Consider the following 20,609-nt stretch of genomic DNA (forward strand, 5'->3'; position numbering starts at 1 on the left):
ATTCCTTTGGGTGCTACGTCCTTGGGGATCCATTCCTTAATCCTAATGAGCTGCATCCTTTTTGTCTTCTCATATTCAGTAAAAGTGCATGACCTCTTCCTAGGGGATCTTCCCCTATGATATCCTCCGGGATTGATGGCCCACAACTCAGTCTCGATTGGAACGGTTGGCCACAACCCTGAGCTGTTCTTTTCACTAGGTTCCGAACCAGAAAGGCACTTTATTTCTGATTAAGAATTCATCTAACAAGGCAGATGTACATTTTCAGGTAAGCACCTTCTCCAGCATGTCTTCTATCCTTTTGGTGTTAGAAAACACCATTACATTTTGGAACACACAATCTGCCATTCTTTGCTTCAATATGTCCTAGAATGTGTTGATGTCCTGTGGTTCTTGGTTTTCCATAAAATGCTTCACTTCTGAAGACTGGAGTGCTGGCTAAAGGACTTCAGAATAACTGGGTTTGCCATTCATCTTGTGTTTTTCTTTTCTCCAAGAGGGTAAGACTGTTTGGCGGAAATCACACTTTGCATAACTCAAAGATTGAGGTATGGTACTGGTCTTTGCAATCAGAGGTTGCTGCTGCGTCTTGCATGACTGCTCAATCCCTTATGGTGACAGCTGCTGTGTTTGGGTTCGGGTCAATCCTTTTTCTTCTGCTTCAAAACCACCACCAAGCTCAGCATACACTCATGTAAGGTATGGGGTCCGCGCAATGGCGCTTTGATAGTGCAATAAACCTTTGACTATCATCTACGCTCCTATGTTATGCTAGCTGGATGCGGCTGGCTGAAGTTTTGTGTCAACATTACTGCCTTTGACAAGATTCCCCCTTTTGGAAAGGCAGCAGCTCACTTTGGAGTTGAGGCACATCACAGATGTTTTTGGTGCTTCTTGAAAGAGCCCTCAACAATGAGGATATGTCAGCCAATAGCATGTGTTGTTGTGCAGTTAGGCTTGTGTCTGGGCCACCAGGTGTTGTCTGGATGGTACAGGATGGAGTCTTAGATCTGCTCTTTGATGGTTTGGAAATGTTCCTTTGTCCACTGGTTTGAGTAAGGTTAAAACCAGGAAGCTGTGACGGAATCCTGCCCCTGCGCCAAAGCACTTCTTATGATAGCGTTGGCTGAACGGCAGCCTGGAGGGGGACTAAATGTGACATAGACTATTGATTTCATTTATATGATATATTTATTGCACGCCTATACAGAAGTGTTTCTACCATCTACCCAGAGCCAGACGACTCATCGGACCAACTACGCATCCTGTTGGAAGAGGTCCAGGTACTGCTGGAAAATCGGTTGTCCCTCATCCATGTAAACAAGAGTATTATTCAGTGTACTGCCTTGTACACAAAAAGGATCTTACCATGCGCCCTGTGAACAAGTATGTGAAGCCACAAAAGTTCAGGATGACCACTCTTCAGGAAGTAATCCTACTGATGTGGCAGGGGGCCTACATGGCCACATTGGACATGAAATATGCAGACTTTCATATTTCAATGTCTGCGCACAGAAAGTATCCCAGGTTCTTAAGAGGGCATGCACTGTTCAAAGGTCTTCCCTTTGGCATTTCTTCAGCCCTGAGGTTTACAAAGGTACTGGCAGTAGCGGCGGCTCACATGCCCAGCCAGGCCATCCCCGTGTATCCCTACCTTGACGACTGGCTCATAACAAGGGACTCGTACGGTAAGTGCCTAGCCAATACTCTGATGACAGTGGATCTCCTATTCAGCCTAGAATTCTCTATCAACAAAAAGAAATCAAGCTTGCTCCCCAGCCAAGTCTATCAGTTTCTGGGGGGCCTGATTCAGCCAGAAGACAGTCTTGTCTTCCCTTCCAACGAGAGGGTTAAAATCGTGCTGTTCCAGATCCCACACTGTTAGCCAGTCATCGGGTTACCGTTTGCAAGGCCATGCGACTGTTTGGGATGATGGCTTGCTGCGTCTTCCCAGTTCCTCACACGAGTTTGCGCATGCGACCCATGCAGGAGCCAATGGTGTCAGACCAGCGGTGTTAGACCACCGACCAGTGGGACGATCTAGTGGTTGTGTCAGCAGCACTCGTTCAGTCTCTGCAGTGGTGGTCAAGGGAAAATCTTCTGCAGGGAAAAACCTTCACCACCCCTGCAGTAGACGCCACTCTCACCACAACCTCTTCTCGGGCTTGAGGGGAGCGGCTCACTGCCTTCAACAGATGACTCATGGCATGTGGTCCCCATCAATAGCGTCCAGTGACATCAATCTGTTGGAGCTGCTTGCAGTGTTCAAAGCCCGGAAAGCCTTCCAAACATTCCTCCAAGGCAAGAGGGTTCTGGGTCTTGCAGACAGTACCACAACCATGTACTACCTGAACAAACGGGGAGGCACTAACTCTCTAGAGGGCTGCCCAGACTGTCTGATTCCCCTTCTCAACAGGCTAGTCTCTGGATAACATGGTCTTGGAGATTATCCTACCCCCACCACCTCCTAGTCCACCTACCCAACAGGCTAGTGCACAAGATGCACCAGGAACAAGTTAAAATGTTCCGATGGCACCAATGTGGGCCCAATAACCTTGGTTCTCCCATTTCATGGTAATCTCAGTCTCCCCTCTCATGAAGCTGCCATGCCCGTACAATATGCTGTCTCAAGACCAGGGAGAGACACTACACCGTGCCCCCAAACACTCAACTTAGCAGATTGGCTCCTGAAGTTCTAGTTTGGACACCTTTAAAACTCCCGCAGAGATGCATGGACATACTCTGGGGAGGGAGGGTTGGGGGGGGGGGTTGTTTCTGACACCAGTCATTGCTACTCCAACAAGTGGAAGCGCTTTATCTGGTGCAATACTAAAGACGTCCATCCCATTGACTGTTCTCCTAAAGATATTGTTCTTTATCTAACACACCTATTCGACCCAGGACTTGCTTTCAATTCCCTAGAGGTCCACTTGGCAACTGTCTCTATGTATACCACATCCAAGAGCAGGGTTTCATGGTGGAATATTCCTGTCATTATGGCCTTCATGGAAGTTGAAGAGACTTCATCCCCCTATTTTCAACCCAACTCACGGATGGGACTTGAATAATGTCCATTAATGGGGCCTCCTTTTGATCCATGCACAAGACTGTCCTTCAGGCTCTTATCTAGAAGACTGTCTTCCTAGTTGCCATTACCACGATATGGAGGGTTGGTGAACTACAGGACCTTTCAGTTCAAGATCCCTTTGTGAGTATTCACAAAGACAAGGTAATATTGCACACACCCATGATTTGCACCTAAATTCATCTAGAAGTTCCTTGTGAATCGGTCACTTTAACTTCCCACTTTTTTCCAAAACCCCACTAACTTGGCAGAAAGTGGCCTCCAAACACTGGATCGGAGGAGGGCAGTAATTTAAAGACGAAGCCACTGAAAAAGATGTAGCAATTCTTTATCTGTGGCAGCTGGTAGAGTAGGCGACCCTGTCTCTAAATCGGCTTTCCAATGGATTGTAAATTGCACCACACTGTTTCTCTCTAGCCAAAAGAGATCTACCCTTTACGCCCAGAGCTTTCTCTATGCGGGGCATATGAGCTGCCATAGAATTCATTGCAAACGTTCCTCTAGACTCCATTTGCAAAGCAGCACTTTCACCCAACACTACTGCTTAGAGACACACTCGAAGTCTGATTCTCTGGTGCGAGAAGCGATGCTAAGACTTCTCTTTGCTACTGTTTCTTCACCTATCCCACCACTATCTCCGGTTACTGCTTGCACAGCATGTGATTCTAAGCAGATTCACAAGCATTGGGATTCTTTATGGACACTAGAGGTCTGTATGCTGTCCCCAAGAAAGATTCACACTCCCCACTAAGAGGTAACTTGTTGAATCAGCTCTGTACTGAAAAGTACAGTTGACTTGTTGATCTCTCAGCGGGGTATAGAAACATATCCTGGTCAATCTATGCTAAGCAGGAGACGGCAGTTTCGACCTTTTCAGATCCTTCAATGCATTAATCTCTGGATTGGTGGCTGCGATCGACACCTGTCAAATGAGATAGACCTGTTCTGAATGGGGAAAAGATATTGGCAATACATGTCTGGATGACATGGCAGATTCAACCACCACTTGGAAGGTGCTGGGAATAACTCAAGAGACTTGGTGTTAAGACCTTCATCCTGCCCACTTGTTCTGGGAGAAAACAAAGCGTCAACCTGAACAGGAGCCTTTGGCCTTCCTTCAGCATAACCTTGGAAGAAGTGGAGGCAAGATTCAACCTCTTATCATTGAAGTACGTGATGTACAGAACTGGGCAACCCCCACTACCCAAGCTCAAGGGACGACTCTTCTGGGTCTCACTGGGTAACAGGAGTAAAGTAGAAGACTATAGAAATATAGCTGTCCCTCTGACTGCCCTCACTACTTCAAGGGCACCTAAAGAATTATGGATCCTTGGTTGTGAAGGCCGTCACTGGCCTGAGAAAATTCTTAGGTCCGGCCCCTGGTTTTAGGACACCTGATTGGAAGAGACTTTTCATAGTGCAGACAGATGCCTACGACACTGGGATAGTTGGACTACTTTCACAGCTGGATGCCAAAGGTGAGGAACAACCTATATATCACATCAGCTACCAGTTTAGGAGTGGAGAACTCTGGAAGTCCCAGGCGGAGAAGAGCTGCTTTTCCATTATATGGTGCCTTAGAAAGTGGAGGGCCGTACTCTATGGGACTTGCTTCACTGTGTATGCTCACCCTTGGCCTTTGAGGTGATTGGTGGATGTTAAGGGAGAGAATCCAAAGTGGCTCAGGTTGTTCATGAGTGTACATGCCTTGAACTTCACTATTGGGCTTAGGCCAGATCCCAAATTTAGCAATGCTGATGGGCCGTCAAACCCCTGAAAAGGAAGACCGATTAGTATTTGCACGAACAGTCCACAGAGATTCAATCCTAACTTCAGAAGTCCACCCCTAAGATGTATGGGGCCTGGTTCCCAAAAGTTTAGCAAAGTTCCATACAGTTTTGTGAAGCTGGATAAAGTGAAGGTAGGGTATCTGGGGTCCAGTGAATAGTTCAAAGTGTTGAGACGAGTTAAACTAGCTAACAAACTTGTTCCCAACTTTTGGAGTGCTTGTGTGAACAATTAGAGTTGCAGCTAAATATCACTATAACTCACCACCGTATTGCGAATCTCCATGAGACTTGGCAGGTCGGTTGAATAAGGTGCAAGGTTGCTATTCCCGCCAGCGGCCTCAGCCCTTGATCTCCTCCAGTGGTTGCAGGTTCGAGCAGCTCTCTGGTTGGTGTCTAATTCTGGTGCAAGGTCTCCCAGTTTAAGAATGCTACAAAACTCAATGCAGGTCTCCTCTCGGGACAGGAAAGGACGCAAGTAATACATTTTGGACGACGGCCACTGATGCACAGCAACACACAGGATTTCACTTGCTGTGGTCAGACGTTCCCTCCTATCTCGGGTCCCCTTGATGCTAGGACCACTCAATTTACATCCAAAATTGTATTTTTACATCAAATTGGAACGGGGACATCTGCAGCACAGCAGCCCAAACTCAGAGTTGGTCAGCCACAGGGCAGCGCAGGGGCACTTCCGAAGGCTCTTCTTCGCCGGGCTCCGAGCTGACGTCGAGAATGGATGTTCCCTCCAATCCACTGGTTTCAGCTCCTTCTCAGGACTGCTGGAGATCTTCCATAGGACAGGGCTCTACCAGGGCAGCAGCAGAATTTGGTCTCCATGGGCCCACAGTCTCCTCGCAAGTCTTGTAGCTGGATAGCAGTCTTGGCTCCTTCAGTTTCTTGCAGGATCTCTCGAGTGGGTGCAGGGGTCCTCTTATCCTAAAAGCCAGAAGAGAGCAACAGCTCCCACTAGCCAATGACAGATCTGCTCCGCCCCCTCCCCTTCTGTTAACCCCCACTCCCACCCACCAGTCTGTGGATTGGGACCAGAACATTCCAGCCCACATCCTGGCAGCAAACTCACACATAGCCCTACAGTAGCCCGCCAAAATCCTCTGCTTTCTCGGGCACTGCAAGTCCATTTAAGTATTTTCATGGACTCGCAGGCCAGGAAGAAGGCTAAAGGAAAAGATGGCCAACTGACCAGCAAATAATCTTGTGTCATGGCAATGTTGACCGCTAGAAGAGAGGCACAAGGAACTGGACCGGGCACCGCTTTGTTTCTGCTTGTTTTAAGCACAGGTATGTGAATACTACTGTATTTTGGGGTGCAGCCCACTAAATCATGCTACATGCGTCAGCACGATACGAGTGAAGTATGTGAAGGAAGACCTAGGCAAACTTGCCTGCGATGTGGGCCGCACACCCTTGGATCCCAATTGGATTTCAAAAAAAGTTTAATATTTTGTTGGTTCACATTAACGACTCATTAATTCTTTGAACTTGGTGGTTTATTTAAAGTAATTGTAAGCAATCGCCTTTCTGATGGGCAACATAACCCAAAATGGCCAAAGCATTTCGGACTCAACAGTCCTTCATCGGTGCCTATGTAATCAAATAAATTGTGGCCAAACATTAGATATTGGTAACAGTTAAACCAGTTATGTAAAGGACAGCATAATCAAAAGTAAAAAACAAAAAAGCATACCATATTACATCACATAAAATGGAAAATCAACGGGTCCCGCATACACAGACATAAACACGACAAAAAATAATAAAAGAAAGAGTCAACAAGTTAATAGATAACAATTTTACAATTTAACATCACATTTTTCAGCCTCTTATTAATATACTTTATCTGTGCCCAGCTTCCCGTTCTGTTTTTAATGTTTTACTGCACCTTATGTGTAAACGGTTATACTGGCCAGTGATGATATTGCTGTGGTGCCTGATGTTAATAGTATTCCAATTGAGCGGGTAGGGTGTGAGTTTACAAATAAATTGCTAATAACTCACTCAAACCCCGTGCTTTATCCCATGGTGACCACGTTAAACATGCATGTAGAATTCTTATGTGTCAATGTCAAAAATGGCTGACTTTAGCCAGTAAATCGCTAGCGTGTTCAAACTTAAAGGTTTGTCTTTCAATGTGCGGCTCCACCGCTTTGCATTAAATTCACAAGTTGACCTGTGTTGAAAAATAGCATTCATTAAAGCGTGCTGCTAGCCCGCTTTACCGCCGTACACTTAACATCTATGAGACCGTCTGCACGATAATCTGTCATCAAACCCCAAACTTGTGTGGAATGTTTCAGCACAGGATACGTGTCTCGCTGAGTCACGATTCTGTGTCAGACCGCTTTAAGTAAACGATCGGTTCTGTTCAGAGTGAGGCTGCGGTTACCACGGCAATGCCTCCTATAAGATGGTGGCTTGTCCATGTGTATGCCGCCATCTTGCTTGGGGCTGATTTGAAATGTGAACATATATCGATGCTGATTGCTCGCAAACTCATGTAGCTTTGTATGACATAACATAGACTAAATGAAAGGCAAACATGCATTATGCATACTCTAATAATACTCTTATCTTGCCTTGTATGGTTCAACCCGAAAATGTAACCTAAAATAAATAAAATAAAAAGGGATATCGCCATGACAATAAACAATTAAAAATTAAGAATAGAAAACATCTAAAGTAAATAAAAATGCTTTACAACAATAACTTGGTCCTGTAAACACTTAACCATGCTATGTGGCTAAACATGCATAAACAATGTGAGGTTGGAATAAGAATAATGTTGGTTATAGCGATCAAAAATGCAATTCCGTCCATAGGATATATTTTCAACACAGTTATAATGCGCAGCATGCGCTGGTCAGGTTAGATAAGTCACTTGTGCTCTGATTTTTATATCAAACCAATAACCTCATAGAAAACAGTACATAGAAAACAGTTTAAATCGACCAACTCATAGGAAACAGTTAATATAAAACAGTTTAAATCGAACTCTTCGTTCATTCCCCTGGGTGATAAGCTGTCCAGCCGATCTATCCAGTACGCCTCTTTGTTGGCGTCTCTTTCGTGGATCTATACCTGGTTGTTGGTTACTCAGTACTTCCAATACTTGGAACCTCAACTGAGCTGCTGTATGCTGTTTTTGATTGAAGTCTCTTGCCACAGCTGAATTTGGATTTTTGTTACGTATGCACGACTTGTGTTCGCTCATCCTAGTTTTAAGCTTCCGTCCTGTTTCACGCTCATCCTAGTTTTAAGCTTCCGTCCTGTTTCTCCCACGTAACATAGTCCACAAGGACAAAGTATACAGTATATGCAGTTCTCAGTCACATGTCCCAAAATCTCTGAGGATTTTTTTCTCCTGCGTGTGGGTGTGATACTGTGTTCCCTTTAATGTTACTGTTGCAATTATTGCAGTTCAGACATGGGTAGGTACCTTGTTTTTTCTGTTTTTGTTTTTTACTTGCAATGTCTTGTGTTCACCAGTAAATCTCGTAAATTGTTTGAGCGTTGATATGCAAATACTGGTTTGGTTTGGAATAAAGACGTTGTGCGTTCATCGCTGGTGAGTATTGCCCAGTGTTTAGTGATGCATTTCTTTATACGTGCACTCTGAGTCGAACATTTTGACACGTATACTATTGTTGGGGTTTCTCTTTTGGGTTTCTCTTCCAATGTACTAGCTCTAGTTCTGGCTGTCACTGTTGACCGCTAGCCAGTTAGTAGCCAAACGTGTTAAGGCTAAAATGAAATGCACCAAAAAATGGTAGGTCACTGCTGCCACCAGCTTGTACATTTAGCACACCTAAAGTAACCAAAAATACTCTTGAGTGTTAGTCTAGGGCAAAACAAAGTGTACCGCATTGTACAATGATAAAGTTACCAAAAGTGATACGTTTCTAAAATTAGTAACACGACTAAGGGAAACAATGTTTCCCAGTACTAACAGCCTGAAGGACCTGTCATTTCCCCATAACAGACGAGTAAAAGCCAGTGTTGTGGTGTAAAAAGGTCAGATGCCAAAAGCTTTGGGGCTCAATTGAAATGGAAGGAAAGTTGCACTACAGAGGAATCTTTCCTAACAATCTCCCTTACACAAAAAACTTGAAGGGGTCGGGGTATAAAATGTACCTTTCTTGAGAGAGAGCAATGGGTACCCTGACTCTGTACACTGGGGCACTCTAACCACAGATGAGGAAGCAGTGTGCTAGATACTATTCTTCTGTTGTGGGCTACAAATGGCGAGCAGGGCCGACTGTGTTTCCTATACAGAAGCTGGGGAAGACTAGTATGCACAGGACCGGAGTATTCCATGTGATCAGCATTACTACTCAATTGTCATTCACTTGTTTTTGGAAATGTATATTCCTACAGTCTGGCCTCTGAAAATGTTTTGCTCTTTTACTTCCATGACTCTTGGGTCACTTATTCAGAGTGGTCGATACTATTGATGAGTGGGAGCTACCCTCTTAGACAAGAAACCTATGTATGAACATGGGTACTTGTTAATTATGTCACTCCGTTGTGAGTCCTTCATTTGTAACTGCGATCTTTGTGGGGGCCAGAGTAATCTCCTCCAGTGTGAACTGTAGGCACACCTTGGCTTCCTCCAGACTGTGTGTGAACTCAAAGGTTTGTACATTCTTCGATTCCTTTTGTTGGTGGCCCAGGACTTGGTGGGGGCTGGGTCCTTGTCTGCATTCCTTTTAAGAATTGCGTAGTATGCATTTCACTGTTTTAAGTCATCTCTATGTGTCAGTTTGTGCAAATGGAGATATCTGCAAAACGTATAACGTGGAACTTTTTAATTTCTTCTGTTCGTATTTGAAATGTTTTTTATTCAGTAACCGTCTTCTGGGCTAATGTTTTTCTTTGTGCCGTTTGATTATTTTTACCTCTGAGCTTTGTAGAAAAATGCTTTTTTTAAAGTGTTTTTCTACACAAGTCTGAACTAGTGAAATATTGCAAGAACTATCCGTTTCAAGGGTTCAAAAAGTCTACAATCCATACCACATCAATTTTAGGGGGGGTGTCCCAGTTTAAGGTAATTTGAGGAACATATGTGCAGCTTTTGGTTTAGCAAGTAGGCACCATGAATCCCTTATAAACATGCTCTCAACCAGATTACATTTTCCAACTTTAGTTCTTTAATTTTTTATTTGCTTTCTGAAATGTTGGTTGAGTTTTGATGGCTGTCATTTGGAATTTCTTTTTTTTTCTTTTTTTTTCTTTACAGGTTCCTCACAGAAACCTCGCCATTCATGTGGGCAAGCCTTGGCATTGGCTTGTCCATTTCACTCTCTGTAGTTGGAGCAGCCTGGTAAGCAAATCCTTGTCTTGAGTACCTTGGATAATTTCTTTAATTTCATGATCAACATATTCATCTTTTTGCCAACTGTTGTACACCATTTAAAAATTGTTTTGTGTACACTGTCCATTTTTTACAACTGGGATTTTCTTCTGCATAGGCAGTCTCCCATTTGTGTCTTGTGTTGCATGTGTTTTTTCTTGTGCTGAACACTTCCTTCCCTGCCTCCCAACTCATGTTTGAAATCAAGACATGGGGAGACTACCCCCTTCATTGGTCATAATCAAAAAATTGATTGGCTTTTGTGGCGGGTCAGAATGAGGACATACTCTTGACATTTCAAAGCTGTTTTTATTTTTAAAAAATTAGAATACGGTCTCCATGTTTCTATTGCTATGGGGGTGTTCCATAGCTACAAAGTAAGGTGCTCTTCAGTTATCTGTCAATGTCCCAAAGAAACTGTTAAGGTTACAGTCCAAACTAACCTTAACTGACCATACCACTATTCTAACAACTAAAGACCGGAGAATGACACCCTTTTCTTGAGCTTTGCCTCTTGCAAAGTTCGTTTTAATAGGTGATTTTTCAAGTCTTTTCACTTCTTTGATCAGTTAGTGTAACTCTTTCAGGATTTGATCAGGCCTTTCACATTCTTAAAAATCCCACTAGACTTGTATGTCAAGTTCCTTAGTTAACGTCCTCAAACTAAGAGAAATGCACTTGCCCCGGTTCTATGTCAAAGGATCAACACGAAAGGGTCGACGGGTCAAAGGATCCATTATTTTTATTTTTTCACTTTTTTTTTTGGGGGGGGGGGGTTCCCCCCAACCACCCTTTTTTGCTAAAACCACTTTTTTCCCCAAAAAAAAATGCAATCCTTTGACCTGTCGACCCTTTGGTGTCGATCCTTTGACCTGTCGACCCTTTATATTCAATCCTTTGACTAGACACCACTTGCCCCAACGTTACCGGTGACAAAATATTTATCTGTGCTTTTTGTAAAATGGTGCATGGCGCCATAAGCACACTTCATATTTGGTGCAATTCTGTTGAGCATGCACTGCGAAACCTGTTTGCCATTTACTGCAAACAAACTTTGTTTGCAGTAAAATGAAAAATATGTTTCTAACATCCCCATACTCGCCAGCAAGGTAGAGTATCATGCAAATGGTACTCACCCTTCATAAAAACTACTAGCCCATGCTAGTGGGCTAGTAGACTTTGCAAGCCCTATTTGTTATACTTTAGTTTCTTCTCAAAACCAGGTCTCTTTGACCTTGTTTTGTATTAATGGTTTCCGTTTGCCTATGTCCCCCTCCCTTTCCTTTTACAATAAAAGGATATTTTTTCCTTTTCTCAGGGTAGTGAAGTCCAACCTTTACAATTCTTACTTGAGAATCTCTTTTCTACTGCTTAATTTATAATATTTTTTCTCTTTATAGTCTGTCCTTGGACACCTGTCACTCTGCCTTTCTCACCAGGTGTTTGTAGTAGTTTTCCTTTCTCTCTTAATTTGTATGGTTTCCAGGTTTCTCTTATTACCATCATTCATTTCTCTTACTTTACATGTTATATTTTTGATAACTTGACTGGGACGAGTATGAGCAGTTACATAACGATAACCTGGCTGTCTGCTGGGTCTGTTTTCTGTGTTCCCTGGTATTCTCAGGGATAACGTCACTGGGGCCCCTCTTCTGTTTGCCCGCATGGCTTATCTTACTGCTTCGATGTCCTGTACTGCGTATTCTCCTTCTGGACAGACGTCCGTCTCTTCAGGGATAGGACGTTATGCGGTTTTAGCCGCGTTGTGGTTTTGGTGTAGTTCTGGAGGCCGACGGTCTACCATGAAATTGCTGTGGTCATGCCGCCACCATCTGTTTATCTCTCAGCTCTCTGCACGCAAGCAGTTTTGTAACTTGCTGGCTTTCTCAGTCTGTCTTCTCCCCTCTCAGGTACTACATTGCCATGGGGCGTCACTGGCGGTCATTCGTGTCTCTCTCCGCTTGTTGCTGCATCTTTCCCTGATCCATCCTCCTCATCCCAGTTAAATAGAGCTTTCAATTTAAAGTGACATGCACAGGAACATATGGTGGTATTCTCTTCAAACTAGTCTTTGTATGGTATTCCTAAGAAGGTTATTGCATGATACCGTTTAGGGAGTTCCTCATAGAACCGGGAGTCCTTGTCCCCACAGTTGGAGTCTCTCTTGGTGAGGTCACACTTGCCTCAACCCATAGGTAGGGTAGGTTGTTGCGAAGCAGGGTTTGGTGGCGGGAGAAGTGCAGAGTCCCTTTCGGCGAGACTGGACTAATTCCTGTGATTAGTCCCACTTTTCACATGTTTGTCCTACTTTTTGTTATTGCCCTCTTACACTGTACATACATCTATGCTGTTTTTAATAAATGTAAAGAAGCATGCTTGAACAAAATAAGCATTTTTTGGGCCAGCCATCGGAGCAGCCACAACATGCTGTTCAGTGCTAAAAATAATGAACTACCTAGTGTACATCTCATCAGCGACCTCAAAAGTCACTGAAATATATTTTTGCAGGGTGAATTTGTTTCTGAATCGCGTGCTGTACGTAGGCCAACATCTAGTTGGTGGACTGGAATATTTGTACCTTTTTACTGTAACTTTGCAGGTTTTACTACACATGCTCCAATACTCTAACCACAAGACTCATACTACACTGATGTCTAAAATCAAAGGCATGCATTTGGCCTAATTTGTATACCCACAATGCGTTGCTTTTGTGGCTCTCAGTTGGTGGTGAACATCCAGTGATGACTGTTGGGTGGCACTGTATCACTTGGCTGAAATGGCTTTTTCTACTTTCATAATTTATCTAACAAATCTTGAAGTAGGTGTTGAGATGGCGTATACCTGCCAATATAATTTACTTGTTCCTACCATCTTGGTCCTTTGTGTACACGTAACCTTGAGATTTGTTTTGTTCCATCTGGCCCTTTCACCTAGAGGCAGGAGCAACTTTCTTTACATTTTGACGTAAACCATTGAAAATAGGTGCGATGGATAGATCGGAGAGAATTTGACACCATGCCTTAATGAGAATATTTGTATACCATTTTAAAGTTCTCAACTTTAAAATGTTGTGCAAGTACCTGTGAATACGGTTGTCTTGAATGGGATCAGGAAGAAACTAGTTGCACAGCATGTAGAAGAACCACACCTCTTGCCATCGAGAGAGGAAACATCGTGCTATTGCTTAAAATATGGACTGGGGCCTTTTTAAAGAGATGGCGACCTCAATGCCACTGCATATCTTGGGCAATGGGGCAAAGACCACTAACCCTAGCATGGCTTACTACCCTCAAGGCCCACATACATGTACTTTCTAGTCATAAAATTGTTAAATCGACTGAGGAGGAAAGTCTCAAGAAGCCGAGTGGTTCAAAATAAACATTGGTTCCACTTGTCCAAAAATATCTGGACCTTTTTTGGGCCAAATGTCTTAAAATGCCTTGGCGATGGATAAACCTATCTGGACTTCAATGCAGAATGAGCAAAGATTGCATGCTTCTGAGTCAAATCCCAACCTCCATTTATTGAGGCTCCATTATTAATAAAACACAGCACACAAAAATGTGAGCATCATGAAGAAATGAGCAAACTAGAGGACCATCTCTTGGATTTACGAGATGGTTGTAACAAGGGGGCCATAGTGGGGACAGTCAGACTAAATGCATCTGTTCCCTGAAGGAGAGGAACATGTAGATGAGTTGCGTATGGGATGGCTACTTCAGAGGCAAAGTAAAATCCAATAACCTCTTCAAATGATGAGACTATGTACGTTGCTATTATCCTAAAGAGAGGAGCAAACTAGTTTAACTTGGATAAAGTGCCCTCCTCAATCTGACAACCCTGCATTGACTCAAGTGGCCCACATTTGGAAGTAGTTGCAAACCTCATACAGTGGCAGCAGTTCAATTGGTCAGTACACCACCTGACCCTGCTAGAGGAAGAAGCCAACTTGTATCAGCAGACATTGGGCCAAAGGTGCAAACTATTATAAAAAAGAAGACTGATCGCCTTGCATTACTTGATTCAAGACTTGGTTTGTCAGACATTGCTTTTAGAATGGAATGTCTGAATTTTCCATTTTTCTAACCAGAAACTCTAGCCAGAAATAACGTGCCATATGATGGACATGACGGTTAAGGTGGATGCGGCAAGCATGAAATACTGAAGAATAAAAGGGAACAGCAAGAGCAAAGGGCGCGCCAACATAACACCATTTCATAAGTGGTAAGTTCGAGGGGATTGGGTCCGCCGACATATTCCATATCTATGACCGTAATCACCACAGCTGTGCTGCTTCGGAAAATCTTTCTGCGTCCTGCGTCTGTCGATATGCCGCCCTCGAGGACCTCCTCCGGTGACGCCGGCATCGGATGTTCTAAGTAGGACGCACGACGCCTGTAGCCTCAGTTCCGCTTTTTCCGCAAACGTGTTTGCTTCATAGATCTCGGCGCGCCTCGACTCTTTGGAGTTTCTGTTCTTTCGGTTCTTCAACCCTGTTCGTGAATTTTAAGTCCTTCGAGTTGTCTACCTCTTCTTACACCCCGCGGCCGGTCTTCAAGAAGTGCGGGGACTACGGGCCCAAGATGTCGGTGACTGACTCTCACGACGCCTGCCTCTTGTGCCTCGGGAAGGCCCACAACACGGATGATTGTGTCGACTGCCAGTCGCTTACGCCCAAAACCTTGTGGGAGCGCAAGAAGAAACTGTCGGTCGGTAAGGTGTCCAAGCACCGGAAGTCGAGGTCCACAGGGCTTTCGACGGATGATTCGAGGGGTGACGCTCCGCATCGTCGTCGGAAGTCCAGTGGGTCTCGGTCCCGGAGTGGGTCCCGCCACTCCTCTGCCTCTTCGAGGCACTCCCGGAAGTGCCGTCATCGGTCGCCTTCCCCATCCTCTTCCCAGTACTCTGCCCGTTGGCAGGTCGCTTATCCCACCAAGCATGCAACGCCAGAGGAATGGTCTTCCTTCGGTAAGAAAATGCTAGCAATTCTCGAATCGCAGGGCATTGGTCCGTCCACGCCTCCACGTGGGGTCGGTCGTGATTGGACTAGAGAGACTGCTTGTTCGCCTTCAGGGTCGGGTGGTCGGCACGATTCGCGGGAGCGGTCTCGCTCGGACAAGGGGAATCATTCTAATCATGCCCATTCCAGGTCCCGGTCCTCAACGCGCTCGAGACCGTGCGAGCCTGTGACGTCTTCGAGGAAGATGTCGACGCCTGTGGCGCTGAGGTCGTCGAGGGACTCTCTTGAGGCTCTGCCTCCGAGTAAGTCGTCAACACCATCGGCGCCCAGGATGTCGATGGACATGCTCGGGGCTCCACCCTCGAGGCCTGTGTCTACGCCGTCGATGCTGTCGGCGTCGCATTCGGCGTAGACGCCGATTCACTCGACGCCTTTCTAGGCTGTTTCGACAGGGGTATCCCAGGGCACCGTGGAACCCCCTAGAAAGGCTCTGGCCAAGGTCAAGCATGGCTTTGTTCCCCATTCTGTCCCCACTTTCCGCCATCTTGAGTACATTTCGGAGGTGGATGAGAGCTCTGATGATGGCATGGTTCCTGATACGGTGCCAGATGAGATTCTCTCGGGTCATGGCTAGATTGAGGACCTGCGTCAGTCCCTGCACAACGCCAGTGGTCTGGACACCTCTCCGGAGGTGGAGTTTTGTAGGCCTGAGCCTGGCACCCATGCCGATTCCTTGTACCGCTGTCTTATGTCTAGGCTCACCGAGTACTTGGGGTGGTCTGCTCCCCCAGGGGATTTTCTTCAGGATGACCTCGCGGATATCCTCAACCAAGGTCCACCAACTGACCCGGTACTGCCGTTCCATGTGGTTCTTGCGAGGAGGGTGGCAGCGGCTTGGACTGTTCCGGAGAGTCTCCCAGCAGTGGGCAAGTCTTTGCCGCAAAAATACCACCCAGCAGCGACCCCTGCTACTTGACCAAGCACCCCACTCCGGAGTGTTTGGTGGTGCAGGCGTCGTATCCTTCCATCCCTCCTGATGGGGACGACAAGCGTTTTGATGGTTGGGCGAAGAAAGTATTTTCTTCAGGGGGTATGGCTCTTCAGGCGGCCAACTCTGTATGTGCGTTTGTCACGTTTCACGCACACTCTGTGGGACTGTTTCCTAGCGGCTGAACATATTCCCGAAGGGGACGAACGGGATGGTTTTCTTGCTATGGTCCAGGATGGCAAGGATGTAATGTGTGAGGCCGTTCAGTCGGGTTTGGACATGGCAGATTGCGTCAGGCGGTCCATGACGGCGAGCACCATAATACGCAGGTTTGCGTGATTGCGGAAGTCAGGGTTTGCTCCTGATGTGCAGGCCCGGCTCCTCCACATGCCCTTTGACGGTGAACTTCTTTTTGGCAGCAAGGCTGACGAGAGCCTTGAGAGGTTTCAGACCTCCAAAGCTTCAGCAAAGTCGTTGGGCGCTGCAGTTCGCCAACCTCTGCCTTTTCGTACTAGGGGACGGCAATGGAGGGGAGGTTCCTTTGGTTATTACTCATCCTTTGGTAAAGCGAGAGGAGCTGCCAGTCAAAGGGGCCACCGTAGGAGTGCCAGAGGTGGAAAGCAGGGTACTCGAGATGCCAAGGCCGCTCGGGCAGTTGCCTCTTTGCCCTCAGGCAACGCCGCAGCTGCTTCAGCTCAGTCATGAGGCCATGTCCCATGGTTCGCAGGTTGGGGGAAGGCTGGCGCAGCATCTTGTCTAATGGCATGGCATTACTTCAGATGTGTGGGTTCTGGAGATCATAGCCCACGGCTACTGTTGTCCTTTCCGGCAGAGGCCTCACGACAATCCACCAGGGAATCTCTTTGAAGAGTTCGGATCTGCTCCTTGCACAGGAAATTCAATCCTTGCTGGAGAAAGGCACCATAGAACTGGTGCCTGTAGCGGAGAGGAACAAGGGATGGTATTCCCCCTAATTTTTTGATTTAGAAGAAAGACTGGGTGGGGGGCGGATTTGAGACCCATCATGGACTTGCAGGGTTTGAACAAACTCCTCAGGAAGGACAAGTTCAAGATGGTTACTCGCTCTCAAGTCCTCCATGCCCTTCAACTTCAGGACTGGTTGGTGTCTCTCGACCTCAAGGACGCTTTTTTCATGTGCCGATCCATCCCAAGCACAAGAAGTACCTGAGGTTCGGGGTTGGCGACTCGCACTTTCAGTTTCGGGTCCTGCTGTTCTGATTGACCTCCGCCGCGAGGGATTTTCCCAAGCTCATGGTGGTGGTAGCGTATCTCAGGAAACGGGTGATTCACCTCTACCCCTACCTGGACGATTGGTTGATCAGGGCACACTCTCCCGAGCAAGTCCTGGATCATCTGTCCGTCACCTGCCACTCCCTTCACAGGCTGGGCTTCTCCCTCAACTTGAAGTCCCACTTGACGCCAACTCGGCGGCTCCAGTACATCGGAGCAGTGCTCGACACGTCCTTGGGGCAGTGTTTTCCTCCCCATCACATTCAGCAGATGGTAAACAAGTTCCAACATGCCTGGAGTCTCCTTGCGTTCGAGTTCTTGAGATTGCTCGGCCTCATGGCATCCTGCATTCCTCTGGTGCTAGAGGCCAGGTTGGGGATGAGATCTTTGCAATGGGCACTCAAGCTCCAGTGGTTTCAGTCCTCCGGCAGGATGTCGGACCCTGTTCAGGTGCTGTCCTCGGTTGCCCAGGACCGTCTGTGGTGGGCCGTCAAAGGCAATCTGATGAAGGGGGCTCCTTTTTGGCTACTCTGGCCGGAGGCGACGATCGTGACGGGGAGCTCATGCCAACGAGTTGACAGTCAGCGGTCGTTGGTCTCTGTCGGATTCCAGACTCATATCAATCTGTTGGAGCTGAGGGCCGTCAGGCTTGCCCTGAAGGCTTTTCTGCCGACTGTGCGAGGAAAGAATGACTTGATCCTTGTTAAGGGACTTCAATTCAGCACTCCAACTAAGTCAATGCCGAGTCTGGGATGCCCAATGCAAGCCCTTAATTATATATTTTTATGACAAGTTCATGGCTCTGGATGATAAACCCTTGTATAACGCCCCTCTCTTTGAATCCCCCTGACCTCACTGAGCCAAGAAGTAAGTTTGTTTTGCAAATTAACAGATTTATGTGAAAATTAAACAATATATATCACACTATTATAATTAATATTTGATCGCACACTTATGAATATGACAGTGATCAACAATGGATAATACACTAGCACACTTTTGTAATCACTTAGGAGTTGGTATAGGAAGGATAAGGTAGCTGAGAATGCTTTTATGGTTTCAAGGAAAAACAATGATGGAAAGAATGCAGCACAGAAATAAACTGATATGGTTTCAACAAGAGAGAATATAATCACTTTTCCCCTTGTGGCAATTCACTCCCCCTTCCCCCTATGCAGTATAAAGAGGTGGAAGGAGAGCACACAATTTTCAGGAATACCATCAAATGCAATACCAATTCAGTTCCCCCCTAGCAAGCTTAGAGCACAGGGATGATTTTAAAACACAGGCAAAAATACTTTAAATGTGATTTGCAAAGAAGTGAAAATATGCTAAAAATTATTTTAATTCCTTATAGGAGATTCAGGGTAGGTGACAGCTACTTTGAATTAGTTCAGGTCAACATTAGCAATGATTCATGAGGGATTATCAGGTTGAAAACGAATTTCAGCAATGCAAAGCAAGAGACAGCTATTTTTGACAGGTGAAGAAGTTTGAGCTAGTTTTCAATTTGCGGCACTTTTTCCGAATGCGTCGAGCGCGATTATGGAAAAACTAGAAGTAAGTCGGTTCTGGGTTGGTTGGAAAGCTCAGGATCTTAGCTTTAAAATGAAATTACGTTCCTAGCACATGCGGTTCCAAAGATGCAGACTATTTAGTGGAGGTAGATTTTCAGAAATGACATTTTTTTAAAGTTCAGAATGGCACTTGACACTTTCACAGGTTTGAAATCACAGAATGGACACACGATTTCTATGCAGTTCTAGGCAGGTTGAATTGGATGGGGATAAGCTTATTTTAAACTAATAGATGACTATGCACAGTTCTGGCTGGGTACTCGCACTATAAATTTGAAATAGGCCGTCAAGATCTGGTCAGATTGACGGTCTCTGGCACTGGTTCTGCTCACAGCGGTCTGGTCTGGGTCTGGGCTGCGGTTCTGGATCCCTGGTTCTGGTCTCGGCATTGGATACAGCTCTGCTTTCTGGGTGTTTCTGGCACAGGGTTCTAGGCTAGAATCAAACAGCTCGCCCGGCTGTTGAATCAGGTTGCAAAAGATTTTGAGGCCTGCTGAAAAGGATTCAGCTTGTGGTTTGTCCCCTTTGCTTTAAGTTCTGGAGTCTAAATTCTGGATCTGTCTGGATTTGAAGTAGTCTGGCAAAATGCTTCGCAAGAAATCAATTTGAAGTGGAAAGTGAATGTCTCTTCCTGGGTCTTAGTGGCTCTTTTTATGTCTTTTGAAAATGGGTGTGTCCGTGGGCATAACTAAGCCTGCCCCTCACAACTTATCATTGGCCAAGGTCTCCGCTCTCCCTTGATTGGAGGGAGGAAATGGAGTGTCATCGTGATGAGGTATGTTTATGGGTCAGAGGATCCTCCCCTTGTCAATTTGCACACACATCTATTTTTCATCCAAATACATATTTATCTATGTACAATTTTTTCTAATATGTCCAGTTAACATATTCTGTAGCACCAACTCATCTGATCCCTGTCTTTGTAAAATGTTGTGTCCACTTCTGACAGAATTCTGCCCTTTTCATCAAGACCACAACCTCTAAACTTTTCCAGAATTTACACAAACATGCGCAAGGACTATGGGTATCAGATGATGGTGTCAGATTTTTAACATACAGACATTTGGAGTAATAACTTATTTTCCGCTACTACCCCCCAGAACATACCACAGAGTCCTAACACCTCTTAAAATGTGCACAGAAAAATCACAAGAATATTATTTATATAATTTTGACAGTTATGTGCTATGAATTATCCATCTTTTTAAAATTCTGCTCTGGCCCTGATGGGTGTGGTTTAGGTTCCAAAGCACATGGGGATTTCTGTCTGTCCCCGCCTCCAGCTCAGGTGGCTCCCAGAAGCACTGCTCCGCCCAGTTTCTTCCAAGAGGAAGCCATTTACAACCCCCGCCCCCCCCCCCCTTTGCCTGAGCCAAGAAAGGTTCATTGTTCCGTTTCCTTTGCAGTCCCAGGTGCCCCTCTTCTGATTCAATCAGAGAGGTGTGATCTCCTTTTGGTGGTGCAGCAGAAGGGAGGCCAGGCCTGGGAATGCGGTTGCTGGGTAACTTTCCACTCCTGTCGGGGGTAGTTGTCAGGCAGAATTCAGTCTCCTTAAGCCAGGCTTCTGCTAAATGTCACTTTTGTTCCCAG

The 20,609-nt window shown here is 45.7% G+C and overlaps 1 protein-coding gene across 1 annotated transcript in view; it reads left to right on the plus strand.

Annotated features, from left to right (window-relative positions):
* Positions 1 to 20,609, plus strand: part of ATP6V0B (ATPase H+ transporting V0 subunit b) — a 317,011-nt gene that overhangs the window by 62,825 nt on the left and 233,577 nt on the right. The window contains exon 3 of the mRNA XM_069642304.1: positions 10,130 to 10,213. Within this exon, the coding sequence (XP_069498405.1) occupies positions 10,130 to 10,213 (84 nt within the window). The remainder of the gene's footprint in view (positions 1 to 10,129; positions 10,214 to 20,609) is intronic.

The sequence above is a fragment of the Ambystoma mexicanum genome, chromosome 1q, assembly GCF_040938575.1.
Source record: "Ambystoma mexicanum isolate Mex_15411 chromosome 1q, UKY_AmexF1_1, whole genome shotgun sequence".
NCBI lineage: Eukaryota > Metazoa > Chordata > Amphibia > Caudata > Ambystomatidae > Ambystoma > Ambystoma mexicanum.